Below are 18,972 nucleotides of genomic sequence, written 5' to 3' on the forward strand. Positions count from 1 at the left end.
TTCTACAAATCTCTGCTAATAACACTTGCCACATCTCTTATTACCTGGTGAAACCTTTTTCTCTTACAGAATGTATGTTGGTTTTGTGCTGAGAACAATCATTCTTGAGGGACTGTGGTTAGACTCTCAAATTATTTAATATGTGACCCAACCCAGACCTGATCTTACCTTTCTGAAGCAAAAAGAGGTTATAAAACCCACTGTAATCCAGCCATCAAAATCAAGTAGTTCCTTCGATGTAATCAATTGACTGTAAAGAAAAAAGGGTTTCAATTATTATCTCTCAGGTTGCTGGAAGAATGATTTCATGTACATATTATTCCAAATTTTTTCTTTTTTGCATTTATTCTTCCACAGAAAGTGAGTGAAAAGGTTGGAGGAGCAGAAGGGACCAAACTAGATGAAGACTTCAAAGAAATGGAGAGGGTAAGTATCTAATAGTTCTAGAAACAATTTGTGCCAAGGGGCCATTTTCATGAACAGATTATTGATGTGAAAATTAAATGAGTAGATATTTCCAGAATAATTTGATGCACCTGAGTCACTGAAAAGAGATCATGCTTATTTTGGAAGTTTGGATAGGGTACCATTCTCCATAATTTTGGAACATATAACTTACACCCTGTCATAAGATCTATTGGATTCCTAAATTCCATTATCTATAAATTCCACTCAGTGTGTTAAACTTTCAGTTTTCAAAAATCCATAAATACAGAGACTATGGGAACACACCATGAAGTTAGTAAGTAGCACATTCAAAACAAATTGGAGAAAAATCTTTTTCACTCAACACACAATTAAACTCTGGAATTCAGTGCCAGAGGACATGGTAAAGGCAATTAGCATAGCTGGATTTAAAAAAGGTTTGGACAAGTTCCTGAAGGAGAGGTCCAAAAACTATTATTAACTGAGTAGACTTAGGGACTAGCCACTGCTTATCACTATGAGATAGCAGCATGGGATATATCTACTGTTTGGGATCTTGCCAGGTACTTATAGTATGGCCTGGATTGGTCACTTAGAACAGGATAGTGGACCCAGTAGGGCATGTTCTTATAAAAATGAAGGCTCAAAATCAGGAGCTATTGATATTTCAGAAATTGAGTCTGATTAGACAAACTTGTGGTGATAGTATTTTCAAGGATAGGTGTATATGTGGTTGATTTTTCCCACAGTTACTATGATTTTGTGTATGAATGACAACAAAGATTGCTAGCATCTCTGAGGCTCTCTAGACAGTAGTTTTATAAAGAGCTGAAGGCAGTTTGAAAGAGGGATTGCTGGTTTTGTGTACCTGCAGTGAGTAGAGCAACAAATTTGTCACTGTTCCAGCTCTCAGTCAGGGCCCAGGGGCAGCACCAGCATTCAGATTAGGCATCATTGCCAATGTTTTAGACATGCTGTTTACAAAACACTGGATTGTTATATGTATTTTTAAAGTATTTTTCCATTTTGCTGTATGTTTGCAATATATTTTTTTCAATTTTAGTTGTATGAATTTTTCTCAAAATACAATACTTTTAAGGAAGGAGCAACACAGTAACTGTTCACACAGAGCAGCTAAAAGGTTAGCACCAGTGCTGCTCATTTGGGTATTTTTCCATTCTTGCACCTTTTACAGGCTCATTCAATAACTGCTTTTCTGTAGAAACGTTTTCTACTTTGTACACAAAGTGCAAATTATGACCGGAATGACCACCTAATCTCATTTCGGCATATTTTACTACTGTTCTAAAAGTACCTTACAGATGTAAGGGGTTTTTTTTTGGCGGGGGTAGGACTTGGGAAAGAAGATCATTAGGATTTGTAAAACAATTTTTTTCCCTAAAGCATGCAAAGCACCAATTGGGATAAGACAAGGATAATGTCAAAATTGCAAGCTAGCAGTGGCCGAGGAAGAATTTCTTTAGGGCTGCCGGCATTTTCCCTGCAGCCCGTGGGCAAAGAAGAGGGATAAGTCCATAGTATGCCTGTGTGTGTGTGAGTAAAAGAGAGAGTGCCTGTGTGTGTGAGGTCGAGAGAACCTGTTTGTGTGTGTGTGTGTGAGAGAGCCTGTGTGTATGTGTGAAAGTGCCTTGCTGTATATGTTTGAGAGTGAGAGAGAGTGCCTGTGTGTGTGAGGTTGAGAGAATCTGTTTGTGTGTGTGTGAGAGAGCCTGTGTGTATGAGTGAAAGTGCCTTAGTGTATGTGTTTAAGAGTGAGAGAGAGTGCCTGTGTGTGTGAGTGCCTGTGTGTGTGAGTGCCTGTGTGTGATTTAGAGAGTAGTGGTTCGCCTGATGCCACTCTCCCTTCCTTCCCTCATTAACCCACAGCTTCTTACCCTTCTCACTTACTCATATCCTCTTCCCTTTTCCTTCCTGATATGTCATCAAATTGTGCTGCCGCACCTGCGCAGAACTCTCTGCCTGTCGGGCAGTCAGCACATCACACCGTCCTTGTCCTGCCCGTGGGAGTGAGAACCTTACTGGCACATCTCTAAACCACGCCATCCTCGTACTGCCAGTGGGAGTGGGAACCTCACCAGCACATCGCTAAACCGCGCCCCTCGCTTTCACGAACACTGCTGCCGTGCCTCTCTGGGCTCGAATGTGCTGATAGCGCGGGCAGGAACGGCAGCAGGGCTCATTGAAGAAATGGGTGCTTCTCGCTGGGGTGGTGGAAAGGGAGGGAAGAGCAGCGGGACACCAGGAAGTGCGCAACTTCCTTGGGGACACACTGGTGTGACGCGACACACCGGTTGACTGGTAGTAGTTGAAGTGTATATAACCACTTAGGTAGAATCATCATTTTAAATAGTTGTATTTTGCTGTATAGCGATAATGGTAACAGGCACCACTTTTAATTTTGTTCTCATTTTAGATATTAAGGGTGTGATTTTACTTTTATATATATTTTGAATTTCTAGGGGAATATATATCCCAGTACATTATTTCTCTACTGACCCACTTTAGTGGAAATGGACCCCCCCAAGTATTCTGTAGATTCCCCAATACATCCATCGCCTCAGATTTGTCTAATTTTATCTTTAGACCTGAAAAGGTTCCAAATTCTTTTTGTTGTTACATAAGATTACTAAGCGAAATTTGGAGATTCGTAAAAAAGACTAAAATTTAATTGGCGAAAGCTGCCATTTTAAAGCTACTATTACATATCGTATATCCTGTTATGTTAAGGCTACCTTCTACTTTCCTAAAGCAAGGATCCATACTCAAAATACATAAAAGTGGTGAGAGTGGGTAGCCCTGTCTCGGACCCCTAAACAGGTAAACATTCTTTGGACTAGTGACCATTTGCAATTACTGCTGATTTTTAGATTTATATATAGTATCGATATGTCCTGTAAAATTTTATCAGCGAAACCATAGCTGGGCAAATCAGAAAGCAGATATGACCATGAAACTCGATCATATGCTTTCTCAACGTCAAATCCTACCAGAGCACTTCAGTGCGACATTGCTGTCAGACGTCTAACAATATGTCTACCTGCTGATCTGCCTTGCACAAAGCCCACTTGGTTATGGGAAATTAGGTCTGGAAGCACTTTATTTCATCTGTTAACTAACATTTATGCAAAAAGTTTGAGATCAAACTCCAAAAACAAAATTGGTCTATAAGAGACGGGTTTGCGAATATCCTTACCCGGTTTAGCCAGGACAGTTATGTGGGCTTTCATTGATTTCCCTGGGAACTTCTCTCTTTACAAAGCTTCTTCAAAGAAATTTCCCAGTGGCAAGGCTAATTGCTATAATAAAATCATATAGTAGTCAGCATTTAGCCCATCGGGGCCTGGTTCTTTTTGCAAAGCACTCGACTTTATATACACTAAGATTTCCTGTAATTCTATAGGCTTATTAAGATCCTCCAAATGTTTTCCCTGAATTTGGGGTAGGACCAGATCTTTAAAGAACTCATTTTCCAAGGATATATCCCCTGGGGCTCAGCAGACTACAAAGATTTATAAAATCCTTTAAAAATATGGCATATTTCTTTGACATCACAATAGTTTTTGCCGTTGTCATCCATCAGACTTTCTATGTAGGTTTTCCCTTTCCATGTTCTAACTAAATTCTCCATTAACTTCCCAGCCTTATTCCCATACCTGAAAAATTTATGAGATGACCGCAACAGCTGCCTTTGGGCTCTGTGGTGTAATAAGGTAGTAAGTGAACATAACAGTGATCTATAGTCATTTCTATTAGTAAGATTGGGGATAACTAATAATCATGCTTTAGCATTTTTTAAAATCTTTTTCCAGTTGTAATATAGTTCTGTTAACTTCTTTAGTTTTCCAATCACATAAACTGTGATTTCACCCCGCATGACAACTTTGCTTGTTTCCCAATACAAGATTGGATATCCTCTATATTGATTGTTCGACTGATCAAACTCTGCCCATTTTTGTTTCAAATAGGACTGAAATTCAACATCTTCTGAGAGCTGCCCAGGAAAATGCCAAATAAACTGACATGTCTGAACTTCAGGGAAGTTTAGTACCATCCAAATTAAAGAGAGCTCAGACATTGCAGGATTACCAATTTCGGCTTGGGACACATATTGAAATACCCTTTCAGAGGTCAATATGAGATTAATCCTTGACATTGTCTGATGTGCTCTAGAGATATGCATATAATCTTTCTCAACCAGATGGAGAATACGGCAAGGATCAACCCAATTTAAAGCTTTACATAAGAAAGATATACCCTGCTTCTTGTTCAGTTTGGCCCCTTGCGTATGCAAAGACCTACCTAAAAGAGAATCACTGATGCACTTAAAATCATCAGCCAAAATAAGAAGACCTCTCTCATGGGTCACAAGCTCGGTCACTAGCTTAACGAAAAAGGCATGAGAGCAGTTGTTTGGGGCATAAACATTTCCAAACAAAATTTCTTTCCCATATAACTTTCCCATAACAAGTATCACTCTGCCCTCCTCATATTTGTAGGTGGACTCTTGTAACTATTAGTATAGCTACTTCTACTTCCCCTGTTCTAATCAGAGCTGGAGAGTAGAAATATTGACCTACCCACTCTCTGGTTCATTTTTTGCTTTCTTCCAAATTCAAATGTGTTTCTTGTGTGAACGCTGTTTGTGTTTTGTGCCTTCTTAGTGCTTGTACCATTTTTTTTCCTTTTAATTGGTGATCCAAGACCATCTATGTTCCAAGAGGCAAATCGGATTTGCTCAGCTATACTTAATCCAGAAAAAAACAGTACAACGAGCCGATCATACCACCTTTGGTAATCAGGCTACTGGAAGCCCCCCAGCCTTGATCTCCAGCATTAGTTTCTGAGACTAGCAAAGCCTCGTCACTCCTCCACTGCCCGAACATTATTGTTAATAAAGATTTATTCCCTAGAACTCTCACCTCTCTCCCTCCCTCCCTCCACCCACCCTAGCCCTCCCCTCCAAAACCTTCCTTCCACAAACCAGTAATTAAATCTGAGTCCCAAGGGGACCTGGAGAATACTGAACTGAGCAAATGGGTGCTCCCCCCGCACATTAATGTAACACTATAAAACATTTATAAATATTGTAAAGATGAACAAAGGCATATAAAAAAAATCAAACACTTCTTTTAACTTTCCTTTTATGAGTTCTCCACAGAGAACCATCATTTCTGATTAAGATCCAGTCACTGTATTGCTCAGGCAGCGCCTAGCTCTTTCACAAAAGAATTGGCCTCCTTGTCCGAGTTAAACATGCACCAGGTTCCATGATTTTCAACCCACAGATGGGCAGAAGATTGGAGTGAGAATTTTATCTGCTTTTTAAACAAATCAGAACAAATTGTAGAAATTCTTTTCTTTTCATGCACCACATTAATTGAATAGTATTGAAAAATAAGGATTTTAGAACCTTCAAATTTTAGCTCCCCATCAGGGTCATTCATCAAAATGTATTATGGTATTAACGAACGTGATAATGCGTTAACACTTGTGATAATAATGGTATCGTGTAGGGATGTGAATTGTTTTTCTGATGGATGAAAATATCATATGATATTTTCTCATCCGTCAGGTATCGGATGGTGCCGGCCGTCCATTGCTCCTACCATGTGATAGGGGCCGGCCAATGGCACCAATAGCCCCTGTCACATAATAAGGGCAAAGGGCCATCGGCACTATTTTGTTTACTGGCAGCTGACAGCCCAAGAGCGGGAGATCGCTCCCGGGACCCCCGCTGGACCACCAGGTACTTTAGAAAAGTTTTGGGGGGGTCGGGAGGGTGGGGGATTCTAAATAATTCGATTTAAAAGGTCGGTTTTTCGGCTCAGGACAACCGAAAAAAAAAGCGTTCAGAACCGCGGGAAACGAAGATTTCCTGCGGTTCTACGAACCTGATACCGGAAACGAGTCCGGTACCGATTCACATCTCTAGTATCACGTGGCACAAATGCAAATTTCGGGAAGGGGCGGGATTAGGGAGGGGTTTGGGCAGGAATTATGAAAATGAGGGGCAATATTGTGCAGTGCGATAGCATAACGCATACTATTGCACAGTTTTAACGTCAGAAATAACTACACCTTTTTTCCTGGCGTTAAGCTGTGTGATATTACCAAAATGGCCATAACACAATTCGCAATAAATTTTTAGAATTGCATTTCAGCAATTTCTGGGCTTGGGGGAGAGAGAGAGAGAAAGAGAGCCTTTGGGGAGATCTTCATAGTAGTCAAGTATTTATATGCCAATAGGAGGGTCATCTAAAGCTCAAGGTGAGGTGTTGGTGGTAGTTTAGGGGCCAGTTCATCATGCAGACTGAGACTTATGTGTTGCGTCCGGCAGTCGCAGACAGCTGTGACCGCTCTGCCTTACCTCTTTTCTTCCCTTTTCTCCCTCCTTGGGCAAGATGGCTGCCTCCGGTGCCAAGTGCTGAGGGCCTCGGCATCTCCAACTTAGCATGGGCGTTCAGTCCGCCATGCTCATTCCTGTGGCCTCCTATGGCACGTGCGCGCACATCTCCTACGCTCAAATACACATCATGGCAGGAACCTCGGGGGCGTCCCCACCGCAAGACGTCAATACCTCCGGGTATATCAAGCCTCTGCTTCGCTACCACCTTTGAGTTAGCAAGGACTTCAGTTTAGCTACTCTGACCGTTCTAAGCTGCATGCTTAGATGCTGCTTTCACTCCAAGGGCCATGATCCTCTAGAAGCTCTAGACACCCGCTCCTCAGGGGTCTCTCACTTCCAACCCCCTTCGGGGCCTCTACTAATTAGACAACCGCTCATCGGGGGTGGGGTCTTCTCTCTCTCCTCCATTTCAGGATCTCGAACTATCAGGTACTCGCTCCTCGAGAGCCTACCAGTCTATGTATCCTGCACCACGAACCTTCGGTCCCACCATCTCATCACCAGGAAAACGCCTACACTCCTGTGAGTACCTCTACGATCCGGTGCTCCAACTCCACCCACCAGCAGCGGCGTTACCCGCACTGCGGGCTTCTGCCTATCGTGAACATCTGGGTGAGATTCTACATCTGAGTCTGTTGAACGTATTGGCACCTCATGGATCTCAGTGCCTTACCTTCCTGCTCTACACCATCTATCTACAGCAGTACAATAAAGCCTTCCATCCAGTTCTGTGTCTGCTATCTGAATTCAGCCTATCGCTGTGGTTCCCCACAGAGCCCCTCCCCATGGGCGGAGTCATCTCCACAGCGACCAAGGGTCCACAATGCCACAAATACAACAGTATGAACAGCACAGTACACCTTGAAAAAGATTTGACTTCATTTGGAGTGAGGAAAGTCTCACAAATATGAAATTTCTACTATGTTCTCTCACCCTAGCTTGATGGTACCAAGGTACTTGCATACTGTGAAGACCTTGTAGATAGTCAGTCTTTCTCTCTTTCTTTCCACAAGATGTGAAATATTATTTATCATGGGACATGAAAAGTTTACCGTACTAGTGGTAATTCTAACATGCCCCTTTTTCTTATTGCATTTTGATGAATCTAGGGGCATGTTTCCTATAGGCTTGCATTATTTCCAAGTTATGGACGGTTTAGGAATTTTACTATAATCATAACATAACATTTGCCATACTGGGACAGATCAAGGGTCCACCAAGCCCAGTATCCTGTTTCCAACAGTGGCCAATCCAAGTCACAAGTACCTGGCAAGAACCCAAAAATTAGGTAAATCAGAAGCTACTATTGCTTATTAATTAATAGCAGTTTTTGGATTTTCCTCTAGGAACTACTTCAAACCTTTTTTAAACCAAGTTGCAGAAACTGCTGTAACCACATCCTCTGGCTATGAATTCCAGAGATTAACTATGCGCTGAGTGAAAAATCACTCTCTGCCTCAGCGCAGCCCCAGCCTGTGAGCGTGTTCCACGTACAGCTTGCCCTCCAAATTATTCAGCCCTGAATCTTTTACCAATCAGCCTTCCAGCAACAGGCGAATGTAATGATCAGCTAGGCTCAAGGGAAACCCTCAAACCTTACATTGTTCCAGCAATCCCTGTTTTCCATTATGTCTATTTTATCTTCTAATTGTGCAACCTGAGTGGCGAGTTTTTCCCTGTGCCCGCCGACAGCATCTGAGTTTCGTTTTCCACATCGGACACTCTCTGCTGCATCTCTTCCACTTGTCTTTTTATTTCAGTTAGCATCTTTTTTTAGCATATCTTCCAGCTTTACATTGAGAGCCCAGGCGACTGCCTCCGTCACCGTTGCTCACCAGAGATGCTGCAGCTGTAACAGTTTGCAGACTGAATGGCCTGTCCACTGTTTTTAGTTAGGGTTGCTTCCCTATGATCTTTTCCTTTCTTTACATTTTAGAGGAAATCTCGGCACCGCCTTTCACCACAAAGTTCTCTATATGCCCAACAACTTACGTCAGTGTGAAATTACTGCCGATTGAAATGCTGCGGCCAATGAAAAAAGGCGCTTTTTTTGTGGGAGGGGCACCCAGAGCAAGCAGCAGGCACGTCTTACTCTCTCATCGCATCACATGATCTCCAGTCGCATTACTTTTCATTATTGGGTGTTATTTGATGTGTCTCCTGTTTTGAAATATTTTATTGGTGTTTGGTAATTTTTTAAACATTTTTGATTGTGTTTTTAATTATTGAGTGTTCTGTTCATCAGCTGAATTGACATATTTATTCTTTTTTATTGGTATGTTTGAATCTTTATATTTCACGTTACTGCCTGCTCTATACTTGTAGATTCTGAATAAGCCATGGAAAATTTACTGCTAATTATATTATGTAACTTAGCACAAAGGGAGGCAAACAGCTTGCATAGTGGTAAAGTCTGCGTTTATATTATACAAACAGACTTAATTGAGAATTTTCAAAGTGAACATATGCGCATAAGTTTGTTTTGAAAATATTTAGGGAATTGGCTGAGTCCGTGCACACATAATATTGCACAAACTTACACCTGCTTCAAGCCATGTGTAACTTGTGTGTGGTAATTTACAAACACAGAGGTCCATTTTCAGCCATTGGCCAGCTTGCAAAGGTATGGGCCAACAAAACAAGAAGGGAGGTGAACTATGAAAGCCGTAGTGGTGTCAAAAAATGAGATAGATGCCAAATGTCCTTTCAAAGCATTTATTGTAGTGGAGACGCACAAACTGCCCGACTCAGGCTGAGTTTCGCCACTTCTCAAGTGGCTGCCTCAGGGGCTATACTAAAATACATAAATATGCATACATATAATTTTCTGCACATATTCACAAAAATCAATAATAAAAACAAATATCATACAAAACTGACATGCATAAAAAGTACTGAATAAAACAGAAATAAAATAATTATTACAGATAAAATGGTGACACAAAGTGATACTCTCGAGCATGAAACCATTACAAGGTAAAAAAAATGAACCAATCATTCAGATCAGTGAGCAGGTTGCATCAATGAGAATTGAGTAAAACAGAGAGGGGGAAAAGTAAATAAATACAAAGGTTATATACGTATATGTATAAAATAAAAAAAATGTAACTGCATCAGACTAAAAATCAGAAAGAATGTAACTGCATAAATCTAAAAATCATCTGGATTACTTAAGATATATTTTGTTTTTAAAAGAGACCCAAAGTGGAGAAGGAAGAAAACTTGTTTGTGCACAGTCAATAGCTAGTTAGAGAATTACCTGATTTGTTCAGGATCTGAACCAACATATATATCATTCTGTGTTAAGGTTGAAACCAACACCAGTCAATACATTACTGCAATAAAATAATTTGATATATGTGGCTATGAGTATTTAAACAAATATAGTTTCAAACTAGTGATATAATTGTGACACAACTTACTACAAAATGGTAGTGAGTCTATGCTCCCTGCACAACAGGTGTCTGTTTCTAAACAAATTTATTCTCCTATACTTCTACCAGCACTTGCTTCTTGAGGGACAAGGTTATCCTCTTGAATATTGAGCCTATGCTTACTCAAAGCTGAAATGATTAACTAATGCTGTACATACATATTAATCTATACTAACAGTAGTGGAAATACTTAAATACAGCACTTGCTGAATTAATCAGGACGCTCAAAAAATGTAGCACTCACAACGCACTTATCAACCTGAGGCTGAAGATAATTTAAAAAAAAAACTTTATACCACATGCTCTGAGCTCATGCTCATTGTTGGTACTGCCCGCGGTGAAAATACTACAATACTATTAGTGACCGGGGACGCTCACAAAAAGCAGCGTTCTGCTTTTTGTGAGCGAACAAAGTGCCGAACAAAGAACATAATTGACAAAGTAGCTTATAAAAACAGGTCAATTCTTACCATTCAGAAAATCTTCAAATATGTAGTCTCCACTCTCAGCAATGGATCTGGGTCTGCTTGTAATTAGTGATTTTATAACGGGGAAAAAAACGCACCAAACTTGAAAAATGTGGGTGTGTCTTACAAGTTTTTTAGCAATAAGAACAAGTAGATGGATCTGTGTAAACAGGACTTTATTGAAGCTTGCCCGACTCTGGCCGAGTTTCGCTCAGAGAGCTGCCTCAGGGGCTTAAAAGCCACATGAGTTGGCTTAAAACATCAAACAGAATCCACAAAAGAGGTTCCTTTTAGAATAACAAAAGCTTGCATACCATTAGAAGTAGTGCTTCAGACTAGAAAACTCGCAAAATCAGCAATCAAAAGCGGATTCTGGGCCAGAGTTGGGCAAGCTTCAATAAAGTCCTGTTTACACCGATCCATCTACTTGTTCTTATTGCTGACAGCCATCTTGGATTGGCTACCGGTTTGTTTTCTTGGACCATCCCTTTTACAAGTTTTTTAAACATTTTTTTATACCACATTTTTTTTTAACTAAAAATGCCATGTCTGAATTAATATTGAACATATATATTATGGATAAATATTTTGTGCAAAAATCGATTAAGTGGATTAAAGGCAGTGAGACAATGTCTATTCCTCGTAAAGGTGCCCTTGGCTTTTACTATTGTTATTCGCGGTCGATTCCTGACCCCCCAGCTTGGGGGGTCAGGAGGCCCCCCCCAAGCTGGCCAAAAGTTCCTTTTGGGTGCAACGAGGGTCCCGGAGCGAACGCGCAGGGAATCACGTGACGCCGCGTCACTCCGACGTGACGCCGACGTCACGTGCTCCTCGCAAAGGAGTTCAGAAATGGCGTCCTGACTCCCCGCTGGACCACCAGGGAGTTTTGGTAAGTCTTGGGGGGGGGGGGGGGGGGATTAAGCAGGGTGAGGGGTTTAAATTTTTATTTGCACGTATGGACATAGACTCAACTTATGGAATTCTCCATATGTCCATATTGACCGAAATTGACCCCCCCTTTCGACTTATGGACTTATGAACATAAACTTTTGGTCTGCACATCCCTAGTGCAGAGGTGTGTGTGTGTGTGTTCACTTGGCCCAGTTTGACTCCGCCCACAATCGAAGAGAAACTTTTGTGTTTTCCTCACCTTGGATGGGTTTACACCGTGCCCCCCAAGGCTGAAGAGGTGGCCCTTTGGAAATAGGGGTTTCACCATTAAACAGAGCAGCTCCAAAGCAGCTCCATCGTTCCAAAATCACAACGGTTTATAAAATCAGCATTCAACACACACTCTCTCTCTTGCTCTCTTTCTCTGTATCTATATATATATATATTTATATATATAAACCACTAGATATTAGACAACATTACTACTATTTAAAATACTCAACTAATGACAAAATAAATCCCAAAAAAGGGGGAAAAAGAGCATTAATGGTGAATATTTTTTTCCATCGTTTCCTGCTGAGGAAGCCAGTATCGGTGAAACAAGGGCCTTGATGGGATTTAACATCATTCTTATGAAAAGGATCACACCATTCTACAAATATCTATATAGACTCCTTGTTTGTAAATGGGATACCTAGTTTGTAACCCCAGTTTTTGGGGGATTTAACAGCTTGTAGCCCAGTTTTTTGGGATTATCAAAATTTATGGTGCATGCCAATGTTTTCTGATGATATATTTTCTCATGTAGTTAAAATCATTCCTTTATATAAAAGCAATACTTTTTTGACTCTGCAATTGTTAGTTTTTTCCTAAGGGTTTCACATATGCGGTATTGTGATATTGCATCAATACAAGTGCTTAGAATAGTCTTCGTGCTGTTTAAACAGTATAACATTATGGGGCAGATTTTCAAAGGGGTAAGCGAGTAAGATATGTACGTACCCCCCAAAAACCTGCCCCAACCTCCCCCTGTGTGTGCCGAGCCTATGTTGAATAGGCTCGGCGGCGCACGCAAGCCCCAGGACACGCGTAAGTCCCGGGGCTTTTCTAGGGGACGTGTCGGAGGCGTATCGGGGGGAGGGGGGGGGGGGGGCGGCACGACATTCGGGGGCGTTCCGGGGGGGAGGTGTGCCAGCCCGGGGGCGTTCCGGGGGCATGGCCGCGGCCTCCAGACCAGCCCCCGGACCAGAACATGGCCAGCCGGCCCGGCGCACGCAAGTTACGCCTGCCTCAGGCAGGCATAACTTTTCCAACAAAGGTTGGGGGGTGGGTTAGGGAGGGGAAGGGAGGGGAAGATGCAGGGGGGTGGAAGGAAAGTTCCCTCCGAGGCCGCTCCGATTTCGGAGCGGCCTCGGAGGGAACGGAGGCAGGCTGCGTGGCTCGGCGCGTGCAGGCTGCCGATTTTGCGCAGCCTTGCACGCGCCGACCCCGGATTTTGAAAAGATATGCACGGCTATTAACATCCGGCGTACTTTTTTTTGCACCGGTCGCGCGTACAAAAGTACGCGCGGGCGTAGTTTTTAAAAAATCTACTCCTATATTTGTAATCTGAAGTTATGTGAATGGTTCCACATTTTGTATATATTCTTTGCATCATTTATGTAGTACAGCACAGTGCTTATTCAAATATTAATGTTGATGTCTGTGTGCAGTCACAACCTGTAACATAAGTGTTCATTTATTTTATGAAATTTGTTAAAAAAGAAATACTTTAAATTGATGAATATTCAACAGTGCTCTTTTTCCTTTTTTTACCCTTTTTTGGGGGATGTTTTTATATATACATGTATATGTGTGGAGAGATAGATATACTGTATGTTCTATGTGTGTGTGTCTATAGACCACTGTCATCTGTCTATACACACACAAATATACAATTTAAATCTATATTTTTGATCACTAACTCCTTTAGTACAACAAATGACTTTTACCCATTCTTAATTTGTTTACCCCTTCCTTCTCTTTGTCTTCTTCCTTTCAGAAAGTGGATGTGACCAGTAGGGCCGTGATGGAGATAATGACCAAGTCGATAGAGTACCTTCAACCCAACCCAGGTACTAAAACAGCTTAGGTGTCCTGAGTGTGCAATATTTTAGCAGGGTGGGAGAAGCAGAAGAACTTCTGGCATATCAGAACAAATTTTGAACATGGTATTATTTAACCAATATGTTTTATAGGGCTTTTGTTTGCATTTCACCTTACTTTGGTATTTATTTCCCATAAAGGACTGTAATCTGAACAAAGAGGGAGCCCTTCTCTCACCAGAGGATGTGGAGCCTCTGCTTTTCCCTCTGTCTCCTGCAGTGGCAGTATTTGTGTGGGACTGGGGGATAGGGAGGGGGGTGTTCCATTTAATTTCTAATCCATTCCTTTTAGCCTGAGAGAGAAGTGAGGTGAAGGTTGTGTAAGGGACTGGAGTTGTGACAAGACGAGAGCAGACTAGGGAATGATGGAAGTGAATGGATTATTATAGGAATCCCTTCATCAACAACACTGATATCTTCAATGGCCTTTTACACACGTGGGAAGCTGGAAAGGGAGGAGAAAAACTCCAGCAGGCCAAGCTTGGGTAGCCTGCCCCTAACTCTTAAAAGTGCATGTATCAATCACCTGCAAATCCATCAATATGGTATCTCATACAGTGTAACAAAAATTCACCCAATATGTGGGAGACTCCAAATAGGTTCTCCATCAGTACGTTATATCTGCCCTTAACAGCAACACAGCTATGAGGTATCTCTTCTTCTGACCACGATAACTTATCTCTTTTAATCATCAAAGACAAATTTAAACATACACAGGAAAAAAGAACATAGAACCTGAAAGATGGGGATGGGGATAGGGGAGAGGAGTCAAGATGGTGACTTGAGCCGCAGTTCTGTTTTTTTCTGCTGAGCATTTTGCCTTTAAATATTTTTTTTCTCACTATCACTATGCCACCCAGAAGGGAAGGCTGCAGTCTTATCCCTCCAAGTCATTCCCTACTACCTCAGTGACACCTGTGGTTGGATGACTTTGCCTGTTGGGCATCTGGGGATGTGGGGAACTTGGACTCCATACTGCCATTGTCTGGTTGAGTAGACACACTGCCAGGAGAAGATGTGTTGCTCAGCCCCTCAAACTGTAAACCGTTGGTGCAGCCCGAGGCAGCTTGCTACAGGGAAGGGCGCTGACTGATGACATCAGTACCTTGTCTTGTAAGGGTGGTTTGAGAAGGTTTTCTATGAAGCCAGACTAGTTTGGTGGCCTTGAAGAATGAAGATAATTACAGCACAATTAAATTGCACTGATCAGATTTGTAAACTTGTCCAAGGCTGCTGAAATGCTAAAAAGTATGTTAAAGTTCAGCTTTGAATTTTGTTTCTGCCTTCTTGGCTCAATTTACAAGAAATAATATGACTTACAAGAATCCAGTCTTATTAACATAAATGAGATACATTTATAATGCTAACCAGTTGGAAAATGCTATGCAAACTAACCCATTGATGTATAAGTTTAGCGGAGGTGACATTTAACTAACTGGAACGGCTCTCAGAGCACTGAGCTAAGAGTTTACTTTGTATTGTCTTGTAAGTTTCAGTTTGCTCTATTATGAAATATCTTACAATAAAAGACTAAATATATTTCTCTTACTAGCACCCATAACATTTTTGGTGAGCCAGATGGGATGTGGAGCAAGGGGGGCAGTGTGTATCCTGTTTGGTGAATAGAGACTCATTCCTTGCTTTGCACTTGTTTGAATAGCCCCCTATTTTTATCCCTTCCCCCACAAAAGGAGCCTTACTGATTGAGCATTTACAGTTCCTTTGAGATTTAGGTCTTGTTTAGTGTTTGTGCTTATTTAGAGTAGATTTACCTTGAGATATATCTAGAGCATGGGGGTTCCACTGCCTAGTTGCAATTGGCTAAAGTTACCTCTAGACATTACCTCAAGAGGGCTCCCTCTGAGACAGGTACCAGGACTAGTATTTGATTAGGGAAGGCTAGGCATAGTTTGCATTTGGCACTCCATGAGGCAAGGCTGCTAACCACCACACTTACCTCCAGCCCTGAGCCGGGTCCTCTCAGCTGCCATGAGCCACTTGACTCTGCTGCCCGGCCCTAGGCATAGGCATGTCCAACTTCCCCCAATTTAAAGGGCCCACGACGGAAAATCCCTCTCGATGCCCATTGATGACATCACAGTCTCTGGCCTCTGGCCCATAAAAGAGCCTTATTCCCTTCAATCTGTGCCTTGGCAATAGGTTAACTACCGCAAGTAGAGCAAGTTGCCTCAGTGTGTTCCTGTGTTCCTGGTCTTCATTCCTGTATTCCTGGTCTTCGTCTTTGCAGTCCTTGGTCTTCATTCTTGTGTTCTTTCTCTTCGTCCAGTGGTCAGTCTTCAGTTCTTCAGTGTCTTCTCCTGCCCACCTGTGTTGTTCCTAGTCTCCCTGCCTGCCTATCTGTCGCTTCTTCCCTCAAACGGATCTCTAGTTCTAACCTCAGCCTGCTTGACCCCTGACTAGGACTGAACTCTGCCTGCCACTGACCACTGCCTGATTCTAGATTACGTCTGATTGCCTCTGACCACTGCCTGTCTCTTGACCATATTTGAATGCTGCCTATACTGACTGCTGTCTCCCGACTATGCCTGTGCTAAACCTGCCCCGGACTCTCAACCTAGCTGGATGTACTCTCTACCTAGCTGCTATCAAGCTAGGTCGAGAGTACAATGTACAAATCTCATCTTTGTGTACCTTTCCTCACTCCAAATCACATAAAATCTTCACTGATGTCTACTGTGCTGTTCGACCTCTGACTATGTATGTAAAACTGCCCCCCCCCCCCAAAAAAAAAAAACACCTAGCCCACCACCAAAACATCACCCCAAATTACTAGTTGCCCCTCTTATTGTAAGCAGGTTTAGGGGTGCAGGGATCTATCTGCTACAAGACACTGCCAGCTGCCTTCCTAAGTCAGGGAAAAGACAGCGTGTATTCTCCTGAGAAATAGACTTTTATTTATCAGATTTGGAAGAACATAGCATTTACAAAATAACAATTCCTTTTGCTAAGATCCTGGCCACTAAGAAGCCCCAGTTTTCCCTAGAGAAAGTTCTGTATCATGGGTAGTTTCACACATGTCATAAACCTAAGCTTGCTTAAGATATTAATACTTATGAGTAACTTACTTACCCCTGATTCCAACTTCAGGCATACCTTTGTTCACCTCTGAAGCAGGATCCACCTGGAGGGCTGGAAAATGTGGGCAGGGGAGAGGCTTGCTTCCTGGACTTGGTGCTGGCAGAGTGGGCAGGCTGTGTAGGAAGGAGGCTAGCTTCTGGCTCTGGTGCTTGCCGGCTGTCTGGGCTGGTTCTCACCCTTCCTCGTCTATGACTCCGTGTCTCTCTCCACTCCTGAGCCGGGGTCTCCTCTCTCTGATCACCTGACCACACCTGGTCTTCTCCCTTCTCGATAGCCAGGAAGGCTGGTTTGCTTTTAGGGATGCTTCGGCACAGGTTTCAGGGTCATTGTGATATTGCATCAATACAAGTGCTTAGTATAGTCTTCGTGCTGTTTAAACAGTATAACATTATGGGGCAGATTTTCAAAGGGGTACACGAGTAAGATACATGCGTACCCCCCAAAAACCTGCCCCAACCTCCCCCTGTGTGTGCCGAGCCTATGTTGAATAGGCTCACCGGCGCATGCTAGCCCCGGGACACATGTAAGTCCCGGGGCTTCCGTGTGTCCTGGGGAGAAAACCTAGAGAATGCAATCTCTGGGTTTTCTCCCAGGGTTGCATTCAAGGTTTGTGCCTCCTCGTCTTCAGGGGGTCTATTGCTTGCCTTTATTCTTCTTCCTTGCCCCCCTGTTTTATGCTTCCCAGCTGATGAATATGCATAACCTCATGCATAAACTCGTGATGGGTGGAGGATCTTTTGCCGCATTCAGGTCTTTTCCCCCCTCCCCATTACTTCAGGAGGGGTCCTGCCACGTTGCAGGTCCTGCCCCCCTCTCCCATTCCTTCAAGGGGAGAAGTGCCATGTCTGTTTGCCAAGCTGTGTGTCAGAGTGTTTTCTCCAACTCAGGCTGCCCCCTCCCCAAGGGTGAGGGTCTTTCTGACCTCTGCTTGCTTGCTGTCCCTGACACTTGCTTAGGATCTTAAGTTGTTGCCTCTCTGCTTTATATTTGCACAGGAACTGACAAACAGGCATATCCTTCAGTGTATAAGGACAAGGCCTCTTCATTTTCCACAGCAGCAATGTTTTAAAGTTCACCTGGGCAAAATTCCTTCTCTTGCGGTATCAATGTTTGGGGCCTGTCAGAATTTGGCCTGCACATGGCTATTATAATTTAACGCACATTGCGGTAAATATCACGGGCACTAACTTTCGCAAATTTTTTAGCAAAATGGTAAATCTAGGCCCTAGTCCTTTATTCTCAGCAAGATTTTTACACATAGTGTAGTCCTCATATACAGTAGTAGCTGGATACTTAACTGAGAGTAATCAGCCACTGAATGTTTCAGCCTCTGCTGTCTGTACTTAGTGTTATAGGGCCTAGTTCCTCTACATGTTGACAAGTAAAACTTGTTTTTTTCCTGCTCCCAGCTGCCATTCTTCCAGCTTAGAAGTTGGCTCTGCAGGGGACATAGCCTGTAGACTGCCTGAGGCAGAGTGCCTGGCTGTGTCTTTTAATCTTCTGTAATTAGAGATGCCCCATCCCCCAGGGAGCCAACAAGGCAAAATAGTTGGCTCTTACTAACGTGTTTTATAGTATTGTACTTCCCTGGGGCTGTCTCTGATTTCTTTACGAAATCTCCTGTGCAGAGTCTGTATACCTTGTCCCAAGCAGTACTATTAATATTCAACATAATTCAATTGGCAGTTAAAGCAAATGTTATGCGCCCCATCAGCGCCCGTCCTGCGAATGGGCCTGCTCACCTTCATGGTTCCTCGGCAGGTTCCGGGTTGGCCTCCCTAGCGGCAGCTCCTAGCACTTCCAGGCCCCGGCATCCTGTGGCAGCGGTTGCCGGGCCTTCCACTGCGCACCAGCCCTTATGCCGGAGCTTGGTGTCTTCGGCGCTGTTGGCCATGCCCCTACACACGCGCGCGGACCGCCCAGCCTCTTGAAGGGCCAAGGGCAGGTCTTAGCTCCGTGGCGCACCCTGATTAATTCTCTGTTATAAGGAAGTCCCTGCCTGCACTTCCTTGCCTTGGCAATCGGGTTGGCTTATGCTAGATTGCCTCTGCGCTTGTACTTGCTCCTGTCTTGTTCCAGGATCC

General features: G+C 43.0%; 1 protein-coding gene across 1 annotated transcript in view; it reads left to right on the plus strand.

Moving 5' to 3' along the window:
• The window catches only part of SH3GL2 (SH3 domain containing GRB2 like 2, endophilin A1), a 369,136-nt gene that overhangs the window by 273,927 nt on the left and 76,237 nt on the right, over positions 1–18,972 (plus strand). Inside the window, exons 2-3 of the mRNA XM_029608721.1 lie at positions 358–426; positions 13,687–13,759. Of these exons, the coding sequence (XP_029464581.1) occupies positions 358–426; positions 13,687–13,759 (142 nt within the window). The remainder of the gene's footprint in view (positions 1–357; positions 427–13,686; positions 13,760–18,972) is intronic.

Source organism: Rhinatrema bivittatum, chromosome 1 (genome assembly GCF_901001135.1).
Source record: "Rhinatrema bivittatum chromosome 1, aRhiBiv1.1, whole genome shotgun sequence".
Taxonomy (NCBI): domain Eukaryota; kingdom Metazoa; phylum Chordata; class Amphibia; order Gymnophiona; family Rhinatrematidae; genus Rhinatrema; species Rhinatrema bivittatum.